Consider the following 26,463-nt stretch of genomic DNA (forward strand, 5'->3'; position numbering starts at 1 on the left):
TGGATATGAGATTATGTTTTTGTCTTGTATTTGTATGTTTGCAAACATTTAAAATCTGATGTTTAACAGTTTCAAGAGGAATATTCTACAGCAGGGTCCCTTCTTCTTCCTTTTGCTGTTGTTTCAGTCGCTCAGTTGTGTCTGACTCTTTGTGACCCCCTAGACTGTAGCTCATCAGGCTCCTCTGCCATGGGATTCTCCAGGCAAGAATACTGGAACGGGTTGCCACTTTCTTCTCCAGGGGAACTTCCCAGGCCAGGAATTGAACCCACGTCTCCTGCATTGGCAGGCGGTTTCTTTACACTGAGCCACCTGGGAAGCTTCTTCTTCTTTTGGTGTCTACAATTGCTTCTAGGACCCACACCCTCCCAGCTGCACATCCATCTCTGGAAGGTGCTGCTCCTTTCCATCTGCCTAAACTCTTAAACTTCGGGGATCCGGGACTCAGATCAGGATCTCTTTTCTTTGCCCCTCCCACCCTCCACCCACTCCTTTGAGGATTCCATCCAGGCTCCACTTGTCACTTGCACGACGACTCCCAGGCTTGTGCTTTTGGCCTGCACTCATCTCTGGAACTCCACACTCCAGTGCCTGCTCAGCTGCCTTCCTGACCTGTCCAGTAAAACCAAGTAGGCACTGTGAAGTGAAAGTTGCTCAGTCGTGTCTGACTTTTTGTGATCCCATGGACTACACACGTCATGGAATTCTCCAGGCCAGAACACTGGAGTGGGTAGCCTTTCCCTTCTCCAGGGGATCTTCCCAACTCAGGAATTAAACCAGGGTCTCCTGCATTGCAGGTGGATTCATTACCAACTGATCTATCAGGGAAGCCCAAGTAGGCACTGTGAACATGACCAAACCTGCTCTTCCTGCAGTCTCCTTCTAGGACATGACACTTTTCATCCTGTCAGGGTCTGGACCGGTTACCTCACAGAGGTGGGGAGAGTGTGGTCAGCATGAAGCCTGGGCCCGGCAGACAGGAAGTTAGGCAAAGGCCCAAGGTGCAGGGCTGGCTTGGGAATGCGCCTCCCTGGAGTGAGGGCGAGGCTGCGTGTGCTTGTGAACATCATCAGACGTCTGGCGTTTGTCATCAGCAACGGTTCTAGAATCTATGAAACAGCAAGAAACTAGAAGGAAACAGCATGTTTGGAAGTCAACAGAGCATTTTATTCCACAGGAAGAGAAAGAACGACTTGAACTGAACAGATTCTAGAGTCGCAACAGATTGGTGGCTATGAGGGTGCTCACACAGCGGTGACCCAGAACTTTATTTTTGGGATTTTATAAGCAGCTGCTATGCTATTTTGAGGCACAGAAGAGGCTTATAAACAAAGTGGCCCAGGAGTCGTCCAAACTCTGAGCTGCATCCTCACCACTGGACGGGTGAGGCGCTCAGACTGATGAGAGGCCGCGTTTCCGTTTCTGGGTTGGTGGTGAGCGGGCCCAGGTGCAGGAAGCACTGACTGGTCAGCCTTTCTGGTGGGTGAACAAAAACAGCTCTGATCGGGCAGCGATGTAGCTGGATGTGCTGGGTTAGGGCATCAAGGGGACTTTGCTTTCTGCTGGTCTGGTTTCTCCTGATTCAATTTATTTTTCTTCCTGGGAGTGGAATTGGGTACTTGAGGCAGCAAGAAAATCAGTAGCAAATTATTGTAACAAAGTCTCTGCCATTGCTGGCTAAACACTGATTTTAAAGGAAATGGGGCCTTTAGCAGCCATAGCCAGGGCCTGCTTCCTCTAAAGTTTTGGATGTTTTCCGGGCAAACCAGGAAACTCTCCAGAGCCCCTGAAACCTTACCCCATGCCTGGCATGAGGGCTGAGAGGGCAGAGGGAGTTTGAGAAGCTAAGTTGGCACCCACCAACCCCAACCTCATTCTGTTTGGTCTTTGGATCCCATTTTAACATCTGCCTCTTCTAAGGCACAATGTCAGAGGAGGTTGTGCAATTAGGAGCTGAGCCACTGTTTCAAGGGTTGATGAGATTAGAAAGCGGCCGGGAGGAGGGCATCTGAGCACCCTCTTGGAGTCTCTGGGAAGCACCGTTCCACAGCGCAGCCCTCAACCAACTTCCCATGGGCAGAGGATGCTGGGTACCACTGGGGCCCAAGGCAAATTTCCTTTATAATCCTAACTCCAAGCTCCTCAATCTAACAGAACTTCCAAGTGACTTCATTCCAGAAAGTGACAGAAGGCTCACTGATGCAAACAATCAATCCTCTGAGAGTCGCACCCTTAGGAGATCATGATCTCAGGCAGTGGGTGACTGGTGACAAAAACCACAAGCCACACTTGCGGGGTGCAGGGCAGGAGGCTGTCGAAGAGGACGAGAAACCCGCAGGAGGCAGCACCTGGTGCCACAACGGCCGCCTGGCAAAACCAACCAACTGAACAACCAAAAGCGCACCTCCTTCAAGAGCCAGGTTTCAACCCTGCTGTCCATGAAGACAGAGTTCAGTGAAGACCATATATAAATCCTGGTGCTCAAGACGAGCCTTGAAGACACTGCTTTGCCAAAACACTAAGCACTGGATGAAAGCTCCCTTCCTGTTTCTTTGAACACACACACACATACACACACACACACCAAGGCGGGGGAAGAAAGACAGATTAGCTTCATTTGTGTCTTGGAAGGATCTGGGTCATGAGTTATAAACCCCAAAACCTTTCACACATCCACTGATCCCCTGGGTCCTTTTAGATCTCAGCTATGTTAGACATGGTTGTAGAGACTGAGTAGATTTATTAAAATAAAAATTAAGAAAATCACAAGTCTAGTCATTCATTCCAGAGTGAGGCCTACCCTTCCCCAACTTGGTTATTCCATACAGAAAAGAGAATACCCTGCAAACAAGACCCAGGAAGAAGAGGGCACTCACTTCAAGGCCTTGCCACTGTTTGGAATTTAAAACCAAGCGCAAGAGTCATTTTGGCCAAATCTTGGCCTCAAACTTACAAAAACAGCTTTTTAATACTCAAGATTTCATCCCCCTTTCTGACTTGCTCCTTCTCCCTTCTCATCTCAGCATAATTGTCACCAGGTCCCCAGGACTGCAGAGCTGAGGGTCTGCCTGTGGCTTGATTAGGAAGAAGAGAGTCTGAGGTCCTTCCCCTCTGACTGCTGCTCAGGAGGGAAGATATTCTCACTGGGTTTTGCTAAATTTCTGGACTTTTGATTTGTCACCCAGTTCTGTGGGGCTTTTTCCCCTTCTAAGTTACCAGAGTCTACCAATGTTTCAGACTGGCCTCTATGATAATAACCCAAGAAAAACTTGCAATGCTGGTGTGTGTGCACAGAACACACCTCAAACTGTGGCAAGACCAGTCAGGAGAGAGCCAGAGATTTAGGCAGATAAAAAATAATCTGTGACACTCTAAGAACCATCTTTAAACTGGGGGAGAAATCAATAAAAGATGCATCTGAGTCACTCTCCTAGGCCTTGCTGAGGGCCAGCTCTAGGTCTGGACACTTTGGTTTGCTGCTGCTGCCTGGACGCGTGCAGGTATCAAAGGTGTCACTCTTGACGTACCCGTCACCTCACCTCAGCCCACCCAACTGTGAATACCCTCGTTTCCCAGACTAAGACATAACATTCTGCAACTTGCAAGAATCCCTCTTCGCGGATAGTACCCTGAATTAGACATGTAGAATTAGTGCAATAGAAGATCCAATATAATTTTATATTAATTTACAGTTAACAATCCTTTACACACATCATAGTCCCTGTTCAGAAATGCTCCTATATATTTACAAACACACAGCTGTATATATATCAATATATACATGTTAACAAAATACAGGGCAATCTAAAAATTAGATTGATCTTAGTACGCTTTTTTTTTCAAACGTTATTCAACTGATGTCTTTTACAAATTACCTCCCCATAATCTAAAGCAATTCCTTGCCCCACAAATGAATATAGTTCCATCTGCACCCCCCCTCATCAGTATTTACTTCCCCTCTTGATATCGTCCCCCAAACCTTATTCTGGTTTCCTCAAATTGAAGCCAAGCCCATGGGCCTCTCTCCTCCTGATTGGTGTGGGGTCTGTCTTTGGGAATGTCCCTCTGGCAGCTGGGGTTTCTCAGGAGTCCAGCTCCAACTGCTCTTGGTTTTCACTGAGTCTTAACATCAGCTGCTGTTCATAGTAAAGGCTCTTTGCATAGTTTATTTCTTGTGATAACTTGATAGCGAGGACCTCTGATTTCACATGGACCTGAGGAAGAGGACAGAATGAGCACTCGCCCCCACAGTGGGGAACCAAACAGAAGCACAGGACGCAAACCACTGAAATCCACCCAGGCAGCAGCTCCCAGCCTGACTGTGGATCTCAACAGCATGGGTGTACTTCTAAGAAACAGATCCCCAGGGCCCTACTCCTAGTTTATGCCAACTTGAGGTTTGGAGTGGACCCCGGGGTGACTGTGCAGCCGACCCACAATCCCCCGACCTTCGGGACTCCCTGTAACTGAGAAACCACTGTGCTCTGAGGTGTGAGGATCGGCTGAGGTGAGAGCAAGTAAGAACAAAGACTTGGGACTCAAATCTAAAGTCTGCTGATGTTCAAAGCACACAAACGCCTTGAGGCCCTTCTTATGAAGCAAGCTTGCTTGCCTTCAAAGGGTAAAAGGGCAGCTGGGCAAGGCTCCCCACCTCCAAAAGGAACTTGTGGAAATACTCAGGCTTTTGGATGTTAACTCAGTCAATCTACTGGCCCTAACCTAAGCCAATGACCCCAGGGGAGCCCACACAAGCCAAACCAAACCCAAGCGCATTCCTGGGCAGGGAGAAGGTCAAGAGAGAGAGGCGCAATCAGGCTGGTTGCGGTTTCTGATCACAGAAAGACTGAGATAAGCAGGGCCATTTTGAATGGTATGTCATTCTTGAATGCAGGCTTGAAAATCCTAGCATTCCAGGTGAAAGATGAGCAGAGCTAACACCTGGGGTTCCTGAAAAGATTCCAAGTGAGAACATGGCTGGAGACGGGGTCCCCTCACATGGGCTTCTGCCGAGCTCCGAGCAGAAGCAGTGACCTGGTCCAGGCCACCAGCTCTGGTGCCTTGCAGGCACGTGGCTTTGAACCCCAGGTCCTTCAGGTGTTGGCCAGATAACCCTGAGCAAGCCATCTGTCCTCACCAAGCCTCCTTACCAGTCAAGTGGGGGAAATAACAGTACAACATTAAATAATCTTTAAGTATTCAGAATCCAGCCTGGCATATAGTAAGCCCTTACTGAATGTTGGTTATTAATAGGAATGGCATTATTTAATAAAGTCCTGCTTCCAATTATTCTAGAGGGGAAGTCAGGAAGAAGCCAGCATGTGCTCTAACATCTTAGATCCAATGCACTGAAGAGGCCCATTTTAGGAATAAAACAGCCACAGGCATCATATCAGCTGGTCCTCACAGCTGCTCAGAGGCAGGAATCCTACCTGCCTCTGAGAGGAAACCAGGGCTCAAGTGTTGAGCAACCTGCCTAGGGTCAGCAGCAGTGAAGCTGGGAGGGCAGCACCACCCCATCCACCACACTGAGCATCTTCTGTCTGCAGGACTAAGCAGGATCCTAGGGGATTCACAGCAGCCAGGCCTAAGCCTCATGTGCTGCAAACGCCTTTCCACTGAGAAGCATCAGCAGGGCAATGGCGGACCTGGGAGATGGGTCAGGTGTGCACTCACCATGGGCTTCTGGTGAGAAGGGCCCGGGATGGACACGCCGCTGCTCGTGTTCACAGCCTTCTTGGTGACCTGCACGTATACTTTCCCGTGGTCTTTGGAGACGAGGCAGTGGTAGAGATCATCATATTTGACTTCCAGGAAAATGGCCTCTCGGTCGACATAGTCCCCGCTTCTCAGGAAGTAGACGGCCTTGGAGGAGATGAGCACGCAGTAGCTGTCGATGTTCTCCACTGCGATGAAGCTGCGGAGGGAGAGGGGAAGTGAGGAGGGCACGCAGGACTTCAGGGCCGCTCCTCGAGGCAGGGCTGAGGCTCCATGTGGGCCCTGGTCTCTGGGGACAGACCTTACAGCCAAGCTCCCTTGCTCACTGCCCTGTGGGCGAGTGGCTCACCCACTCTGAGCCCCCATCTCCTTGTCCATCAGTTAGGAATAAAAGTGGCATTGGCCTCTCAGGGCTGCTGCGAGGCCAGCATGTATAGCACAGCGCCCTTACACAGTGGGCTCGATAAATAGGACCAACCGTATCACTGAGAGAAAACAGTTCTATGGCCTTTTCATAGGACGAGGCTTAGAAGAAATCGTAACAGCGCTTTGCTGGGCAAAAGAGAGGAAGGAAACAATGCTTTGAAAGGCCTGTTGATGAAACAGCAGCTGAGAAGCTTCGCTGTGAAGGCAGGGTGGGGGAGGCGCGGGGTGACGGAAGTGGAAGTGGGGAGCAGTATTAAATGGGTCAGCAAACTGGACGCGTGAGGGGATGCCGTGCCCCTCTATCTGCATGTCTGAGTCTGCTTCTTTTTTGTCATTTTTAATAGGAGGTCGCCTGGTCTCAGCCTAACACCTTGAGGGACAGGGGCTGACTGGTGAGACCACCACCACGTTCTCAAAACTTCATGAGCTGTTAGGAAGTGTGCTTTCTCAGGGAAAGCTATAATTGTGATTTTCATAATTCTCAGTCATCAATTCTGGAGGCTTCGAGGCCACTCAGAAAAAAAAGAAATCTCTTCTTCCCTGGAGCCGCGGATTTAAAGTGGGAATTTATGCGCGTCAAAGCTCTCAGCTGGGCTACAGTGAAGAGCAGTGACCCTTGGAAACGGCTGTGACAGCCCTCCCAGGCCTGGCTGCCTCCTCCGCCTCCTGTGACAATCTTCCACAATGCAGCGGCCGCTTCGGGGAACAGAGAAAGACGGCAGGAATACTAAGAGCTGACGACAGGCTGGCTGTCAGGCCCTGGCCCCCTGGGACCCGATGTCCTGGGAGGAATCGCCACATTGCAGTTGCTTGGACCCACAGCTCCCCTGGAACAGCTCGGGGACTGGGTCCCAGGATGGCTTTGTTCTGGGGTCAGCGGTCGCCAAACTCTGATGGGAAAGAGCAGGCCTGCCCATAGCTGGACAGGCTGGTTCTCTCTCCATTCCAAGGTGGCTTCAGGCCCCCACTCACCTCTGGGCTCAGAGAGCCCCCAACTCTGAACACACCTAATCCCTCAGCCCTTCTACCTCCTCCTCAAGCCTGAGGATTCACGAGCTCCAACTTCTCTCTGAAGCTTCCCCAGAAACACTCAACCCCATGCCCACTTTTGAATGCTTCCTTGCTTACCTTCAAGAGCACTGCTAAGCACTGGTTTGTTCTCATTGTGTGTCCTGGATAAGTATTCAGCTCTCTGGCTAAGCTGATGTACTCTTAAAGTCCACCCCCCTGCCCATGTCTCCCTGAGCACCCACCACTGAGTCGGCCACCCCCTTAGCACTCAGTAAAATTCAGCCTGGTTCCAGCTGCCATTTTAATTGTAGCCTCACATGACAAAAAAATTGGGGTTTATTGTTCTATTCTGACTGGTTGGCAATGCCAAGAATGTAGACTTGTAAAGTCTCAATGCCGAAAGGAGAAATACCCAGCAGCTTTTGGTGTTCAGGCCACTCAGCAGAGAATTTCCCACATCCCAGGCTCGGATGGTGTCCAGGGGGCAACAGCACTACTTAAAGAGGCCGAATGAAATCTCAGATAGCTGGTCCAGTGGAAGACAAGGCGAGAGAAAGAGACAGACAGAGAGAGATGATAAAAGCTTCCTGACACAGGAAGGAAGGATTGGGGGCCTGCTGGAACTTGCCAGGAAACTGGCTTAAAAACCGAAAATGGCCCAGGGCTTCTGAGCACGGGTGGGCTGGGCACGTGGCAACTGAGGCTGTAACAGGTTCTCAGGGGAGCTCCCCAGAGCCAGCCACCACGATTAGGGCGAGGGCAGGATGGGCATTAAAAATCCAGTTGAGGACTGTTCTCTTTCCTCTGGTCCAGCACAGGAGGCAGAACTTCTGTCCCATCATCTGCTCCTCCCCTCTCCCGTCTGGTACCTGCTGATGCTGACATTTACGCGCAGCCTCTAAGAGGGCTGAGGTCTTTCCATCAGGGCAGCTGCTCTGATACCCCTCACCTGGGTGGTTGACATTATTAGAGCCCTTTCCATAGTGGGCCTCTTTAAAACAGACTCCCTTCTGAGAGGCCACAGATGGTACAAGTCCTTTGTCTGGCCAGCATGACTTCTGGGTGGAAGGGAGGAGGAAGGGTGGCTCTGAGCTGGGATGCTTGACTCAGAGCCATCCCACGTGGTAGAGGGGACACATGCTGCGTGGGCAGGGAGCCCCACTGGGTGGGGCAGCTCCGGCAGGGCCAGCTGCTGTCTTTGTGGCTCAGTTTCTTCATCTGAGAGAGATGATGCTACCCGCCAGCTTCCATCACAAAGTCAGTAAATTCATGGCCAAAATTCAACATTAGAAGAATTCATGTCCATTATAGAAATGTGAGGGGAGGGGAACGGTTTGTAAATTCGCACATATCTCTCTTCTGTGAGCCCAGGAGCCCATTGATACCCCGAAGCTAATAGAGACAGTAAGTTCTGGACATTTACATGACATGTTCTAGTCTTTTCAAACCAAAAGCAGATTGGAGCCAAGGGTATAACTGAGAGGAGGGAAGAGGGAGACAGTGGGGACTCAGCTGGAGTGCCAGGGTCACAGCCCTCGGTCTGAGCAAGAACCTGGACACCGACTTAGCCAACAGTAGTCTCTCCCTCCATTTTCCTCTCAACGCTTCCCTGGAACTTTCACAACCATCAACTGATGCTTTGGGTTTCATCATAATAGCATACATTAAAAACACACACACACACACACACACACACACAAAATCTAGAAACCACAACAAAGAATAATTAAAACTGAGCTTCAGATTATGGGTCCCCTCCTTTAAGGGAGACCAACCCCAAATCTGTCATGGAGAGAGAGGAACCAAAACTCAACGGGATAAGAGAAGCCGAACCCACGAGTGTTCCCAGCACTTCTCATCTCATTCGCCACCTCTGTCACTTCGTTGTCACAGCATGGCATCCCCCTCCCTGCCCGGCTGTCCCCTGCAGAAGGCCTGAGCTCCTTTCCTTTGTGTCACTTGAGAGGCAAAGGCCTCACACAAGCCAAGTCTAGACACACTCGCACCCTCCTCGCTTCACATAGGCTGCTCTTGGCCTACGAATGGGTGACTATTGCAAACCATTGTGGGATGACATGGGAAGGAAAGCCATGTGGCCTCAGGTGGACCCTGAGTGTGTCCTTCTACCCTCTCACCTGTTATTAACTCAGAAGGAGGGAGGGTGAAAAACCATGGCCAGAGACACACAGCCTCTGGGTATCATAACCTTCAAATAAGAGAAGAACCAGAGAAGACATCTCTGGTGGACACTAGGAACAATTCTATTAAAAAAAAAATCAGGATCTTGAGACTTTGGTTAAAAGTTTCACTTATAACTCTCCTTTAAGGGGAGAAAGAGGATGTTTTGACCTGGGGACCAACTTCAGGAAGTTTCTTCTCAGAGAAAGGAAGGCTGTGACACGTGGTTTACACCACTCTCCAAGATGACGGGTTCTAATAGTGGGCAAGCCCAGCAAGGTTCAACACTGCAGAAGCAGCTCCGCTACAATGAACAGGATCCCAAAGCACAAACACCACAGTCGCTGTCAACAACAGCTTCAGCCCTCTCACTATGTGGCAGGTAGTGATGTCATTTCCAAGTACGGTGGCCAGTGTGCCATTGGGACTGGCCAATCCTCGGTGACAGCTGGCTCTGCCTGTCGCCAGCCACAAGGCTTGGCTCAGAGCTGCCTGCTGCCATGTGTAGAGTGAGGATCACCATACCTCCTCCGAGGGGCCACCATGATGACTAGAACCAATCTACATGCCCAACCGGGGTGGCTGTTGTTACTTCTTTCTTCCATTGACAACAGATGCCAAGTTACCCCGATCCTGTGGAGGAGGTCTCCTTGCAAGTCTTCAAGTCCTCACTTCAGTAGGTTGGAGAAATGTGTCCCTCTAAGAGGCCACAGGGAAAGAGGTTCACGACCACTGATTTGCTCCTTAGGGGGAGAGAAATTTGCCAGTTGATTCAATTACCTTTTTCAACTGATCTTCCTTCTTTTTTTCCCACTCTCTTGGGGTTTTGTTTTTGTTTTATCAACTCTATTAATATTTATATATCTGTATATTCCACACTTTACAGTCATTTCACAATCAGAATAGTTGGGAGCTGTCTTATTCCAGGAGTGTCAATGATTATTGACAGATTATTTCCTGGTTTAGAAAATGCAAGCAATGAATTCTATCTCACTCCTCAAAATGTCTGATCATTTTATTTTTGTTTTGAGATTGCATATGTTACTTTACGGTTTTTATTTATAATTATATGCTGTTAAATTAAATTATATTGTTTATTAGAATAAACAATATAACCTGTGCTCAGATAAAAATGTTCTAACTTCTATTTCTATATGCAATTTCTTAAGAAGAGTATATATATCAAATATCACAGTATGCATACAAAGGGGGCAAGAAGGGAGAATTTTATTCTTGATTTTTTCTATACTCTTTGAATTTGCTAATAACTGTGTACATGAGTTTATTTCATCAAAAAGAGAAAGGACTAACCTGGCCAGTGGGTTTATAGGCTATTTTTGTTTTCCTTTTTATACTTTCTTGAATTAAAAAAAAAAAAAGAGGAGGAGCAGACAAACTGATAGAATTGAACGCACAACCCAAAGGGACAAGGAAGCAGCCTGACTCGGCTGAGATCAAGCGGCCCAGAGACACAGGGAGAGCCTCCAAGATGCTGCCTGGATTCAAGGGGCCTCCTGTGCGTGAGGAGTTCCCCCCAAAGACAACCACCACCTTCAAGGTCACATACAGGAACCTTGTCATGTGGAGCCACTTTCCAGGTCTAGCTGCCCCTTAAGGATGCTTAGTTGTTGCTGCTAATTCATTCTTTCTCCTCTTCTCTGTATTTCTCTAAAGGATAAGGACTCTTTTTGTTAGCGCAGTCACAATACTAAAAAATAAAGAATAATTTTGAATAATTAAAAATGTCAAATACCTAGAAAGGCTCCTCATTTCTAATTAGAACAGGAGCTCTTAACGTTTATGGAACACACGTGTTGTGTTGTGCTCAATTATGTCCAGCTATTTGTGACCCTATGGACTGTAGCCCGCCAGGCTCCTCTGTCCATGCATGGGTTTTTCCAGGCAAGAATAATTGGTGTGGGTTGCCATTTCCTTCTCCAGGGGATCTTCCCAACCCAGGGATGGAACCTATGTCTCTTGCATTGGCAAGCGGATTCTTTACCTCTGTGCAACCTACTGACACTCAAATAATTAATAATTTTGAATAATTAAAAATTTCAAACATCTAGAAAGGCTGCTAATCAGAACAGGCGTTCTTAACATTTTTGGATCATGATCCCTCCGTTCCCCTTGTTGGCATGTGGGGAGGCCCACAATTCCTTTCTAAGGATAATGTTGATTTTAAACGCATAAAATAAAATGCTTAGGATTACAAAGGTAATCAAATATATTTAAGTACATCTATCAAAATATTAAAACCAAGATAGAGAACTTAAAATCTTCTTTCTTTAAAGCAATGAATAATATCTTTAAAAAAACCCTCACAAATATTATTTCCTAAAACTACATTAAAAAAAATACAATCAAGTTGTCAAATAAACTCAAGAAAACAGTATGTGAGGACAGCTACTCAGTTTTTGGAAAAGGTAAAGAACTACCCTAGTGCTTACATTGCTAGTATGTAATCTGGTCTGTGATGGTGTATTGGAAATAAAATAGGTACTTTTTTCTTTTTCTTTTAATGAAAATGAGGTGTCTGGCTACATACTAGACACCAGTTACAGACAAAAATTAATGCAATCTGATAGAACAAATTTGCCTTTACCATCATTTTAACCCAGAATCCGATTTCAGAAGCAAAGTTAAGAAAAATGGAAAGTGATGGCAATTTTGCAAAATATTAGAGTTAATACTGGATTCATTAGAAACTCAAGCCTTTACCGTGTACCAGATCTTAAATCATATGTCAGCAACTATCCTTTTAATACTAATTAACTGAATAAAATAAAAAATTAAATGCAACTTGATCTGGGAGAACAAAGTTGAAGAAACCACAGCACTGTGGACTCTGTGGGGTTTTCACGGCATCGGGAAGTAATTACACAATATTTTCCAGAAGTGAAACAGTGAGTCTAACTGGAAAAAAATGTGGAAACATTTAGTTAGAACAGTAGAGCAAGGTATTAAAGATCCTTTTAACGGGTTAACTCTGGAGGAAAATATGCAAATAATTAGGTCTTTAAGCATGTTTTTAATTAGGATTCTAGGATAAAAGTCAGAGGTATATTATGACGCTCCTGTGGTTTTCTTGAAAACCCCTTTCTTGCAAAGTGATGCCTCCAATGTGAAGACCCAGCCTGACCACTGAGGACACTTCAGAGAAATATGTGCCAGGTTTCCTGATGACTCCTGCCTTGTACACTGCAGAAGACTATGGTCACATGACTCCTCCAGTGTACATGGGCAGGATTTAACACAAACTGGGGTAGCAACACATGGTTTTCATCTTAAGAGTCAGAAGTCATTCATGCCAACGTCTTCTCTGAGTTCTTATGAATTCCAAGAGTTTCATGAAACCTGTTTTACTGACTGGATTCCGGCTTCCAGTTTTCCATGGCCCTGTGCTCAGTGCTTGTGTCTCACTGGGAGCAATCCTACGTTAGCCATGCTACACAGTTTCTCCTTATGTTTCTGACATGATTCATTGTATTGAAAATGAATTTCATGAGGACCAGATATGGTTTGACTTGAAGAAGGGTGAGCGAAAGTGAAAGTTGCTTGGTCGTGTCTGACTCTTTGCAACCCCGTGGACTATACAGTCCATGGAATTTTCTAGACCAGAATATTGGAGTGGGTAGACTTTCCCTTCTCCAGAGGATCTTCCCAATCCAGGGATCGAATCCAGGTCTCCCACATTCCAGGTGGATTCTTTGCCAGCCGAGCCACAAGGGAAGCCCAAAAACACTGGAATGGGTAGCCTATCCCTTCTGCAGTGGATCTTCCTGACCCAGGAATTGAACCAGGGTCTCCTGCTGAGCTATCAGGGAAGCCTGAGGAAGGGTGAGCGGGAGAGAAAATTAAAAGCACAATGTACAATAACCATCCAACTCTCATTCATTCAGCAAATATCTGTTGAGTGCCTAATAAGTGCCATCTACTGTTCCACATACTGAGGATTCTTCAGTGAATGGATCAGACAGAAACTAAGGCCCTCATGGGGCCACCATGCTAGCAGACTCTGCACCATGTCTCACTTGAGGAATGACTCTCTGAACCTCCAATCCAAAGGTCAAAAGTTCCATCAGTCAAGTGTATAAAGGGCAGTGACGGCACCAGATACTCACCCAAGGAGGGCAGGAATATAAAGTCCTTTCTGGAGTGAAACGCAGGGGATTTTGGCTATTGGCACGATGGCCAGAGCTGAGGCTAGACTAAAAGAGTAGAGAGAGACATATGCTATGGACAGAATTATGTCCCCACCAAGTTCCCATGTTGACGACCTCACCCCAGTGTGACTGTATGGAGCATGGGAGGAATGAAGGTTAAATGAGGTCATAAGGCCCAGCAATTCCATTGCTGGGCATACACCCCAAGGAAACCAGAATTCAAAGAGACACATGTACCCCATCATTCATAGTAGCACTATTTACAATAGCCAGGACATGGAAGCAACCTAGATGTTCATCAGCAGATGAATGGATAAGGAAGTTATGGCACATATACATAATGGAATATTATTCAGTTATAAAAAGGAACACATTTGAGTCAGTTCTAATGAGGCGGATAAAAATGGAGCTTATTATACAGTGAAGTAAGTAAAAAAGAGAGAGACAAATACTGTATATTAATGCATATGCATGGAATTTAGAAAGATGGTAATGACGATTCTACATGCAGAGCAGCAAGGAGACACAGATGTAAAGAAAAGACTTTTGGACTCAGTGGGAGAAGGCGAGGGTGGGATGATTTGAGAGAATAGCACTGAAACATGTACACTACCGTATGTAAAACAGATGACCCGTGTGAGTTCAATGCATGAAGCAGGGCACCCAAAGCTGGTGCTCTGGGACAACCCAGAGGGACAGGGTGGGGAGGGAGGTGGGAGGGGGTTTCAGGACGGGGCGACACATGTATACTCGTGGCTGATTCATGTTGATGTATGGCAGAGACCATCACAATATTGTAAAGTAATTATCCTCCAATTAAAATAAATAATTAAAAAATAAAGGTTCTTCTTTTTCTTTTAATGAGGTCATAAGGGTGGGGCCCTGATTCTCTACAATTAGTGTCTTTATAGGAGACATCAGAGATTTGGCTCAGCCTCTCTCTGCCATATGAGGACACAGCCAGAAGGTGGCCATCTGCAAGCTGGAAAGACAGCCTTCACCAGGAACCAAATCAGTCGGCACCTTTATCTTGGACTTCCCAGCCTCAATACTATGACAAACAACTTTCTGTTGTTTAAGCCACTTGGTCTGTGGTATTTGGTTTTTGGCAGCCTGAGCTGACTACCATAATGTCATACATCTCCATCACTGAGAGACCTTCCAGTAACAAAGGGAGTTTGAGTTACAAAAAACCATATCCAGGAAGATGCCTTCCTACGCAGTAAGCAACACATGAATTCTGGATTTGACTTTCGATATTCCCATTCAAATACTGCTACAAAACTATGAGGTGAGGTCAGCTTAACACACTGGTAACAATGACACTGAAGGCTCTTTGAAGAGCTAACCTCTACTTCAGATACCCTTTCATCAACCAAAAAAAAAATAAAAACCCCAAACCCCTCATGGTCCTCTAAACCCTCCTTACCTTGTTTATCCTGAGATAAATAAGCATTCAAAGAAAATAAACTAGCATTTTGCTATTTATTAGGGCAGAACTAACTGCTTTCTTTGGACTGGTGATTCTAACATCTATTTAGGTTACAGAGCATTTTATGTTAAAGGAATAATATTGGGAAATAGTGATCTACTGAATTCTATCATATCAACTGGAGAAGACTCTTGAGAGTCTCTTGGATTACAAGAAGATCAAACCTAAAGGAAATCAACCCTGAACATTCATTGGAAGGGCTGAGGCTGAAGCTGAAACTCCAATACTTTGGCCACCTAACGCGAAGAGCCGACTCATTGGAAAAGACCCTGATACTGGGAAAGATTGAGGGTAAGAGGAGAAGGGGACAACAGAGGATGAGATGGTTAGACAGCATGCTCACTGACTCAATGGACATGAGTTTGAGCAGGAGATAATGGAGGACAGAGGAGCCTGGTGTGCTGCAGTCCATGGGGTCACAAAGAGTCGGATATGAGTTAGCGACTCCACAACAACAAATGTATCAATTAGGAAAAACTTCACTAACTGAAATTATAACAAGATCTTAAGTATATAAGGTTCCACATTCAAGAGTAGCAAAACACCCTTAAGAATGTTGCATTTCCAAAATTTTCAGCTACTAGTTGTTTGTTATTTGTTAATCTGTTTTAACTAGCATTCTTCCGCCAACAACAGCACACCAAAGTTTAGGAAAATTTTACAGGGCAAAAAAAAAAAAAAATCTTTGGATTGAGAACATTTTATCTTCTTTCTTTGAACTAATTAGAAGGAGAATGCCAACATTAAGGTCCTGCTGTGGAATTCAGTTTGAGAACCACTGTCACATTTAAATGTATGAAACATCTGGGCTTGGGACATTCCTGGCAGTCCAGTGACTAGGACTCCTTGCTTTCAATGCAGGGGGCATGGGTTCAATCCCTGGTTGGGGAACTAGGATCCTACAGGCTGTCTGGTGTGGCAGGAGAACAAAACAAAACAAAAACCCATCTGGGCCAAGGAATCTCTGACCAGTTCCCAGGCCTCAGAGTCATGATGATACTCAGAAATGGACAGAAACTTCTCAGATGCAGAGACAGAGAAGATGACCTGGTGAACCAAAAGGGCTGGTTTCCCACGGATGCAACTCACAATTCATCTTGTATGTTGTCTGTTAGTTTGAAGAGCTGCTCCTGGCCCTCTGCCTGGCTCTCCGAGTAGCGGGGAAGCAGGCCCTGGGGCCCTGTGCAGCAGCGTGGCTTCCGCACCCTCTGTGCTTGAGTCCTAAGGTGGGAAGGTGGACAGAAAAGCAAAGAGGTTACATGCTAATGCTAAAATGACTTCCCTTCCTTCCTCATCTAAGATAAAAACGCCACTTCATACAGGACATGCTCTAAATCTGCGGACCAGCATTAAACCCACATTCAGTATCCCCTGTGAATGCAGTTGGAAGAAAGTGGTTAAAATCTCCAGTTTTGAACAAGAACTTCACAGTTGCCATTTCCTAGACATGTGATCATAGGCAAGTCAGTTCCCTTCTTCAATCCCCCAGTTCTAGTTCTCTCTGTAAAACAGGATGACAGTACTTACCTTGCAGGATGGCTGCAAGGATCAAACAAAACTATGCCCATCAAGCCTGGGCTGGACAGAATGTGGGCTATCCACCAATGGTGACTCTTGTCACTGTTAGTATTACTGAACTTCCACCAGGTCACCCTCTATTTTTCTAGGGATCTCTTCTGGAGAGACACCTCTGGACTTGGAAGAGGTCAGGAAGAAGAGTGAGAGGTTTGGCCGTGAGTGAGAACACATCAGTCTCCCCATCTTCTAGGAGGAGCTCAGTTGCCTGCTATGAGGGGAGGGACACGGGCATCACAGGAGGGAGGAGAGAGGCTCCGTGGACCAGTCCCAGGCCACAGGCTGGGCTCCAACTCACGGTCTTCAGCTGTTGGTTGCTCGGAGGAATCTGCTTTGCTATGGCTTTCAGGGTAGGCTGGTGTTGTCTTTTTCCACAAACCATATACAGGGTAATTGATAAGTACTTTCTGGTGTTTTCCTAGAAACAGGAGTCCATATTTGTCTTGGAAAGGCTGTGCATATTTCAGATGACTGATAAGAGTGTGCCTGGTCTGTCCTCGGCCTTGTACTTGGTGTACTTTTCATTATTTGTTCCTGGATTCCAGTGAAGCAAAACACCCCTCTCTAGACACATCTACATGAGAGGCTGAGGCTTGCCACTCCTGAATCATGAACTAAAAGAGACTTACTTGCAGGGGCAGGAAAGTGCCTGGTGGGCAAATCAGGGTGAAAAAACAGGGACAGGAACAGAAATTTGCCACAGGCCACGCCATGGGTGAGATGTAAAGATGGGACAACTCAAAGCCTTCCAGGGCCCACACCAACACGCCACCTACCAGGGCACATGGGCTCAAGCTCCATACCTGGGTAATGCTTGATTTGGACTTGGAAACCAGAAATCCAGTGATTAATTTTATAAAAAAGTTCAGTAAAAAGGATGCCCCAAGAATACTACTAATTGTGTTCTCTGAGTGAGACTAAAAAGAAGTTCTGATCATCTGCACCAAGGGAATGGGTTAAAAAAAAAAAAAACAACACCCAATTTTATTTACATGATATATTCACATACTCCTGCTGTGCACAGTCTCAATTCCTTCTTTAAGACTGAGGCCCACCGCTGGTTATTTAGATCCCAACAACTGACTGAAGGGGGCTTCCCAGGTGACTTCGTGGTAAAGACTCTGCCTGCCAATGAAGGAGAAACAGGAGACAGGGGTTCGATCCCTGGGTCAGGAAGATTCCCTGGAGAAGGAAACGGCAACCCAATCCAGTATTCTTGCCTAGAAAATCCCATGGACAGAGGAGCCTGGCAGGCTGCAGTCCATGGGGTCACAAAGAGTCACACACGAACTGAGTGACTGAGCATGCAACTGACTGAAAACATGGAGGGCAGCAGAGAGGGCTGCCATTAACCCCTCACAGAGATGCCAGACAACTGTTGTTGTAAGGATGCGGCAAGACACTGCGTGGGAAAGAAACCAGGGGAAGGAGTGTGGAGTGCTTTTCCAGGTAGCTGAGTTCTGTTCTTATCTCCTGGTCCAGTGAAATATCTACCGTCATTTCAAACACTGTCTAGGACAGGCTAAAAACATATCTTTTCCTCAAGTCAGGCTTACTATCCTATCACCCCTGAAGCTCCTGGAAGAGGCCTGGGTGCTGTGGCCGAAGCCCAGAGGCCCTCAGGAGGCCTGCCAGGCCTGCTCATCTACGTCTTTCAATGTAAGGCTGCATCCTGACTCCTCTCCCTATGTCCTCCTGGATCTACTGGGAGGTTCGAAGGCTCAACTTTCACACATGCCGCAAATCTCTCTCTCTATCGCTCTTGTAACTGATAAATGATCTCTGGATTGGGAATGGATTGCCCCAGTAGTTTTCTAACTTATTCTTTCCGTTTCCACTCCTGTCCTTTTCCTCACAGCAAGTTGTTTCAAAAACAAGTCAGGTTAAGTTGGCCATGAGCTCAAAATACATTTGCTTCACATCCCACTTAAATAAAAATATTTGCTTATTGCTTGGCTCTCCACCTGGAACATAAGCTCCATGAGAGGAGGGATTTTGTTTTATTCCTGGGTTCATGGTAGAGAAGCAGTAGTATTAGCTGAATAGATAAATGAAGGCATTTGGAGGTGGGGGTGGGAAGAGGTATAAAGGCCACTTTGACTACTGAGCTAAAAATGAGAGATGATATGCAAACTCTGCTGAAGAGATTACAGACCATGAATGCTGAGCTTTGAAAGCCAACAAAATTAAAGCAGAATATGAACCAGCTCAAATCCCAACTTCCTGAGGGAAAGGTCAAGGGTGTGTCTGGCCAGTCAACTAGTCAAAACAAAGAAGGTGCGTGAAGGCAGAGACATGACAGTAACATCTCTGTTGACACGTTTTCCTTAGAAGAAACATTCTTTTCATGAGTACCCAAAGCAGGGGAAAACATGCTACCAAGGAGGAGAAAACTCAGTGAGAGTCCTGCCCTCCTTGGGTGAGATCCGAGAAGCCAGAGCAGGCAAGGAGAGGTGGCCTGTTTCTGGATCTGCGCTCCTGAGACCCACATCCCATGAATAACGACCACAGAATGGTTGTAAATGTAAGTAAGCGGCCCTCTATTGTCACCAAATAGCTCTCTAGGCTCTCTAGCCTCCCTCCACACCATCCCCAGAGTTCTGTGATCCGTTCTTCTGTCTATACCCAGTGCGTTATCTTCTAACTTTCGAACTCTAAACACCTGAATGCCACAGCTGCTCCTTCATGGGCATGCGCTGCATGTTTGTTAAATTTTCTTATCTGTCTCCCCAGCAGGTCCTCACTCCGTGATCAACCAAACACCAAGGGAAGGTTGGAGGGAGTGTTCAGATCCTGCTGCCTGGAGCTGCTTGCTGTGGCATTCAAGGCTCACTGTCCACACAGACACAGGAGGGAGGACACGGAGTCACCCTTGTGGTCTCCTGAAGGTCCCCTTCATAAGAGGCGATCTAGATATATATTCTTACTAGAAACAGAGGTGGATTAAAGGAATTCTTTCCACAGTCCCCTACTTCCTTATCATTGCTAGTGGGCGAGAAAGGATTCCTACTTCTCTGAAACTTAATTAAAATGTTAACCTCCTGAGGTCCAAGTTGAGAGGCTGGGGAGTGGAGGAGTTAAAACCATTTGCATGTGAACAAACTTCAGCCAACAGAAAGTTTAAAGAGACAATCTTCAGTGCAGGCCCTCATGTGTTATGGGAACTGCTTTCTTCATGTATTGACCATGACACTGAAAATCTGAGCATAACCCTTTGAGATCAGGATGACTGTACATGGCACAATCCTCAATCTGTTCACTCTGGGATTCGGGAATACAGTTCAGCTCAGTTCAGTCACTCAGTCATGTCTGGCTCTTTGTGACTCCATGGACTGCAGCACGCCAGGCTTTCCTGTCCATCACCAACTCCTAGAGCCTGCTCAAACTCATGTCCATCTAGTCAGTGATGCTACCCAACCATCTCATCCTGTTGTCCCCTTCTCCTCCCGCCTTCAATCTTTCCCAGCATCAGGGTCTTTTCAAATGAGTCACTTCTTTGCATTAGGTAGCCAAAGTATTGGAGTTTCAGTTTCAGCATTAGTCCTTACAGTGAATATTCAGGACTGATTTCCTTTAGAATGGACTAGCTTGATCTCCTTGCTGTCCAAAGGATTCTCAAGAGTCTTCTCCAATACCACAGTTCAAAAGCATCAATTCTTCAGTGCTCAGCTTTCTTTATAGTCCAACTCTCATATCCATACATGACTACTGGAAAAACTGTAGCTTTGACTAGACAGACCTCTGTCAGCAAAGTAATGTCTCTGCTTTTTAATATGCTGTCTAGGTTGGTCATAGCTTTTCTCCCAAGGAGCAAGCATCTTTTAATTTCATGGCTGCAGTCACCATCTGCAGTGATTTTGGAGCCCAAGAAAACAAAGTCTCTCTGTTTCCATTGTTTCCCCATTGATTTGCCATGAAGTGATGGGACCAGATGCCATGATCTTTGTTTTTTGAATGTTGAGTTTAAGCCAACTTTTTCCCTCTCCTCTTTCACTTTCATCAAGAGGCTCTTTAGTTCCTCTTCACTTTCTGCCATAAGTGTGGTGTCATCTGCGTATCTGGGGTTATTGATATTTTTCCTGGCAATCTTGATTTCAGCTTGTGCTTCATCCAGCCAGGCATTTCACATGCTGTACTCTGCATATAAGTTAAATAAGCAGGGTGAAAATATAGAGTCTTGACCAATTTGGAACCAGTCTGTTGTTTCATGTCTGGTTCTAACTGTTGCTTCTTGGCCTGCATACAGACCTCAGGAGGAAGGTAAGGTGGTCTGGTATTCCCATCTGTTGAAGAATTTTCCACAGTTGTGATCCACATGAAGGATTTAGCATAGTCAATGAAGCAGAAATGGATGTTTTTCTGGAACTCTCTTGCTTTTTTGATGATCCAACGGATGTTGGCAATTTGATCTCTGGTTCCACTGCCTTTTCTAAATCCAGCTTGAACATCTGGAAGTTTACATACTGTTGAAGCCTAGCTTGGAGGATTTTGAGCATTACTTTGCTAGCGTGTGCGATGAGTGCAACTGTGCGATTGTTTGAACATTCTTTGGCACTGGAATGAAGATTGACCTTTTCCAGTCCTGTGGCCATTGTTGAGTTTTCCAAATTTGCTGGCATATTGAGTGCAGCACTTTCACAGCATCATCTTTTAGGATTTGAAATAGCGCAACTGGAATTTCATCACCTCCACTAGCTTTGTTCATAGTGATGTTTCCTAAGGCCCACTTGACCTCGCACTCCAGGATGTCTGGATCTAGTGATCACACCATTGTCATTATCTGGGCCATGAAGATCTTTTTTGTATAGTTCTTCTGTGTATTCTTGCCACCTCTTCTTTATATCTTCTGCTTCTATTAGGTCCACACCGTTTCTGTCTTTTATTGTGTCCATCTTTGCATGAAATGTTTCCTTGGTATCTCTAATTTTCTTGAGAACTCTAGTCTTTCCCATTCTATTGTTTTCTTCTATTTCTTTGCATTGATCACTTAGGAAGGCTTTCTTATCTCTCCTTGCTATTCTTTGGAACTCTGCATTCAGATGGATATATCTTTCCTTTTCTCCTTTGCCTTTTGCTTCTCTTCTTTTCTCAGCTATTTGTAAGGCTTCCTTAGACAATCATTTTGCCTTTTGGCATTTCTCTCTTGGGGATGGTTTTGATCACCACCTCCTGTATAATGTCATGAACCTCCGTCCATAGTTCTTCAGTAGTGTTCAAAAAAACCAGTTAAGTCACCGTTCCTAAGTCACTTGCCTGCATGTTCCCATGAACCTACTAGCATCTGGAAGGAAAGGACTCCGTTCTTTTTGTTTTAAACTGGACTTCTGGACTAGATGCATCATTATCCTCAGTTTAGGGCCCACTATCATCACTGGCTTTTTATTTATTTTAAATGACATAATAAACATCTGTGAAACCACTATCCCTTGTGCGAAAACCCCATTGTCTGACCATAACTTGAATCTGTCTGTGTGGTCCTCTCCCTCCCCTCCCCTCCCCTCCCCCTCCCCATTCCGCTTTCCTTTTCCTCTTCTATCTGAGATAGCCACTACTGTCTATCTTGCACTTACCATTCCTTTACTTTCCTTCTGCATGGAGTCTTATCACATTTCAAAGTATGCTCTCGTATAGTCTTGTTACATTTTCTGGTTTTCATTGTTTGGGGCTTCTGAAAAAGGATGGCACTACCTTTTTATGTTTGCAGACTTACTTCCTCCTCCTTGAAGTCCTATTGTTAAGATTCAATCATTCTTCTGTGTGCAGCTATAATTCAGTTATTGTACTGGCTTGTAATTATTCCACTGTATGAATACACCATCATTCATCCAGCTTCCTGTTGATGGCACATGGAGTATTTCCAGGTTTTGCTACTACAAACAATGCTGCTGTGTATATTCCTATACCTGTCTCCTGGTGAACCTCGACAAGAGTTTCTTTGGGTACATACTTAGGAGCTGTTTGCTAGACCACAGGGCATGAATGTTCAGCTAACAAGATAATTCAAACTGTTTTCAGAGAGGCTGAAGCAATTTATAGTCCCACCAGCAATGTATTTCAGAGAGCCTAGTAATCTGTAGCCTTTCCAGCACCTGGTACTGTCCAGGATAGCACTATCCAGCACACAGTCACTGGCCATGTGTGGCTACTGACACTTGAAATGTGGCCAGTGTGACTGAGGAGCGGAATTTAAATTTTTTCCTTTAAATGTGCTCAAATTTATATAGTGTATTAGATAGCATTGGTCTAGCTTCTAACATTTTTTGCTGCTTGAGTGGGTTTCAAATAGCATCTTGTCTTCTCATGCCCATCTTCCCCTTTCAACCTACAGCATAAGGGATTCCATTAAGAAAAGAGGCGCAGACACGGAGGCCGCCCACAGGCGCCAGAGCAGAAAGATCAGCCTCCGGGCTGCTCCTGCCCATCAGGGTTGGGACGTCCTGGGACTGTCCTCTGGCTTCCCCGCTCACCATTACCTTTGCTGACAAGACATGGTGCCTCTCAGGCAGGGTCCTGGTACCACCTTCCTGGGGTTAACGAGACATTCAACAAGAGGTGGCACAACACCCACTCATCTCTCACAAGGGGATGGCGTCTCTCACTGACAAACACTTCACACAGAAGAGAGCTTACAGCGGGAGCTGGCTTAGTGCAAAGGCAGCAGCTCTGCCTCCACAAACCTTTGTTTAGCCCAAGGGCCGCGGTGCACTTAATTGCTGCCAGCTGGGGGTCTGTCGGCCATTTTAAGCCCTCGACTGCTGCGGTTTAGAAATTTCACAGTGTATAGAAAGAAGCAGGCGTTCCAGTCAACCAGTTAATCCAAAATGTCAGCACCAAACGAACTTGGGCTTTGAACTCCATGGAAATGTCAGGGCGCCGGCTGTACAGCATGGACGACTCCCCCCTCCACCCCCCACCCTGGGGGAGAAGGGGCTGCTGATACAGTGGCTGATACACTGCAGATATCCACCTAGCAGGGGAGATCAATGCAGAGCAGCTCTGCATCTGGCCACTGCTCTCTGACGTTCACTGGAGCCAAAGCCAAAGATCAGAGTAATGAAAACAATCCCTGTCATTTTCTTGAAGCAGCAGTAAATCCAAACAAGGTGACATGGGGCGATCTAACCAATTCCATCCACTGGGTTGATCCTGCCTTTCAGCCGGAGGGTCAACGGTTGGCCAGCTATTATTTGTTCTTCGCTTCTATGATGAGTAACCATGTCATACTTCTATTAGTTGAAGACAGATGTTGTACACACATACACACACCCCTGTACAGCTTAAGATATTAGTTGGCTGGAGAATCTGTCATGGCCCATGTCTATCAACCAAGTGAGGTTCAAAAAACAATCAGTAAATGAGGAGAAAGTGTGTGTGTCAAACATGTGACTTCCTAGCATAAGACAATGTTTAGTCAACTGACAACTGCCATCTTCCTTAGGGACTGTGAACGGACCTCAGCAAGATGATGGATTGTGCTTGTATTTCCTTTATGTGTGTGTCCGAAACTTTTGTTGTAATTAAATATTTCACCTGTATATACTTGTGCTAGACTGAGCACAAACAATTAGGCTGAGATGGTCAACCCAGACTCTCTCTTTAAATATTAGCTGTTAATGAATGACAGGGCTTCCCTGGTGGCTCAGATGGTAAAGAATCTGCCTGCAATGCAGGAGAACCAGGTTCAATCCGAGTCAGGAAGATCCCCTGAAGGGAATGGATGGGTACCCACTCCAGTATTCAGCATCTGGTCCCATCACTTCATGGCAAATAGATGGGGAAAAAGTGGAAGCAGTAACAGATTTTATTTTCTTGGGCTCCAAAATCACTGTGGATGGTGAGTGCTGCCACAAAATAAAAAGACTCCTGCATCTTGGAAGAAAAGCTATGACAAACCTAGACAGTGATTTGAAAAGCTGAGACATCACTTTGTCAACAAAGGTTTGTATAGTCAAAGCTATGGTTTTTCCAGTAGTCATGCACGGATGAGAGAGTCGGGCCATAAGAAAGACTCAGTGCCAACGAACTAATGCTTTTGAATTGTGGTGCTGGAGAAGACCCTTTAGAGTCCCTCTGACAGCAAGGAGATCAAACCAATCAGTCCTAAAGGAAATCAACCCTAAATATTCATTGGAAGGACCCTGATGCTGGAAAAGACTGAGGGCAAGAGGAGAAGGGGGTGGCAGAGGATGAGATGGTTAGACAGCATTACTGACTCAACGGACATGAGTTTGAACAAACTCTGGGAGATAGCGAAGGACAGGTAAGCGTGGTGTGCTGCAGTTCACGGGGTTGCAAAGACTTGGACGTGACTTAGCGACTGAACAACAAATGAATGACAGCTACAAAGTACTAGAATTCTTGACTGAATGGGTTAAACATCTACCAGTTCTCTAAAAGGAATTCAACAGTCTGTCTCAACAGTATTCTCCACACTGGAGGGTATGAATTGGTTAAAACTTCTTCTGATATCCACTGTAGCACAGTGTCTAGACTGATCATCAAGCCTGCTATGCCAGGGGTGACATCTGACCTCTGACCTGTAGCCTTCTTCTCATGACTGTATCCACTTCCAAAGACTAAGTGGAAAAGGACTTCTCCACTAACTTATTTTACTCCCTTCAGTACAAACTGTAACCAAAGAAGACTCTACTATAGGGTGGAGACCTCTGAAGTTTGGCTAGTTTACAGGAGAAACTCTTCCCCATAGTTGCATGACAGACAGAATTCTACTTTCTAGAATGTACTCAGAGATAGTATTCCACCCATAAGTTTAATGATAACTGGGCTCTGGCTGTGTTAAATCTTGAACTGAGGAAATTATACCAAATACCCAATGACAGTTTGGATTTTGAACACATTAAAAAAAAAACAACAACAATTGGGCAGAAAGAAACCCTCTTTCAGTAGAGGTTGGTTCCTAAATGAAATTACTGAGAAGCCAAACTGAGAGCCTTGAGAATGACTTGTACCTGCCTCTGCCCCTCACCATCATCCCATTTAGAGAACGTTTCCTGAGCATAGGCCATGCTGGGCCTTTAGGAAGACGGAGATGAATGGAGTTCTCAGGGCGCCTGCTGGAGTCTAATGGAAGAGAAACAGAAACAAGCAATTCTCATGTGGCCAGGGAGCCTGAGGACAGACAGAGTGTAACATGGTGGCAGGGTTCAAGTCCCAGTTCCAGCGTTTGCAGATTGTGTGACCTGCTGCAGGCTGTGTAACCCCTTGGAGCTTTGGATTCCTCATCTGTAAAATTGGATACTAACGGGGCCGTTGTGAGGAATAAGTCAATCAATATGTGTACAGTGCTTATAAAAAAGCCTGGTCCAGAGTAAGTGCTCAATAAAATGCTACTGATGACGACGAGTATCTGCGGAGGGTGCCACGCGTGCACGAGGGGGGCCCTAGCTTAGCTCAGCCTCAGTGGCTAAAACCAAGATGGGCCGGGAGCCAACATCTAGTCTTTCTCCCTTAGTTTTCTTATTGGGGAAACTGCTTCAAATGGAAATACTTCCCTTTCCCTCTTGCTTTCTTGTCAACATTCTACTTACCTCTCCCTAGAGTTCTGAAGTCACGTGTGTAACAACACATAAAATTCCATACTGTATTGTTATAACCAAAAATGCGGGAAAGATGCTGATTCATGGAATTGTTAGAAATTACATGACCATTGCTGTTAAGTTTTTTGTGACCTGACATCCTGCAGTGGGGACGACGTTTCCTGGGCTGGGCTTTCTCCCATTGTGGGATTCACACCTGACTTGTTTATAGGGGTCAAGGCTTCCTATAACCTAACACATGTTTGGGGGACTCCATGACATTGCAACTGTGACAGCTGGTAGGACTAATGCCAACAGAGATGACGATTGGGATTTAAACTCTAAGAACGAGACTAATTCAGAG

The 26,463-nt window shown here is 45.9% G+C and overlaps 1 protein-coding gene and 1 non-coding gene across 9 annotated transcripts in view; both read right to left on the reverse strand.

Annotated features, from left to right (window-relative positions):
- Window positions 1–1,145: 1,145 nt before the first annotated feature.
- VPS13D (vacuolar protein sorting 13 homolog D) overlaps window positions 1,146–26,463 on the reverse strand; it is a 266,019-nt gene continuing 240,701 nt past the window's right edge. For 6 of the 8 annotated variants that reach the window (XR_011247486.1, XR_011247485.1, XM_069544704.1 and 3 more), the window contains 3 exons: window positions 16,078–16,209; window positions 5,674–5,914; window positions 1,146–4,214 (listed from right to left, as the gene is read on the reverse strand). Coding sequence is in view for 4 of the 8 variants with exons in the window: in XM_069544704.1 (XP_069400805.1) it covers window positions 4,083–4,214; window positions 5,674–5,914; window positions 16,078–16,209 (505 nt within the window). In the remaining 4 variants the exon portion in view is untranslated. Of the gene's footprint in view, window positions 4,215–5,673; window positions 5,915–16,077; window positions 16,210–26,463 lie in introns of those variants that run through there. The other 2 variants (XR_011247487.1, XR_011247488.1) reach the window with 2 other exon arrangements.
- Window positions 5,392–5,531, reverse strand: LOC138416713 (small nucleolar RNA ACA59). Its single transcript, XR_011247832.1, has one exon. It is a non-coding gene; the product is annotated as a small nucleolar RNA ACA59 (small nucleolar RNA).

The sequence above is a fragment of the Ovis canadensis genome, chromosome 12 (genome assembly GCF_042477335.2).
Source record: "Ovis canadensis isolate MfBH-ARS-UI-01 breed Bighorn chromosome 12, ARS-UI_OviCan_v2, whole genome shotgun sequence".
NCBI lineage: Eukaryota > Metazoa > Chordata > Mammalia > Artiodactyla > Bovidae > Ovis > Ovis canadensis.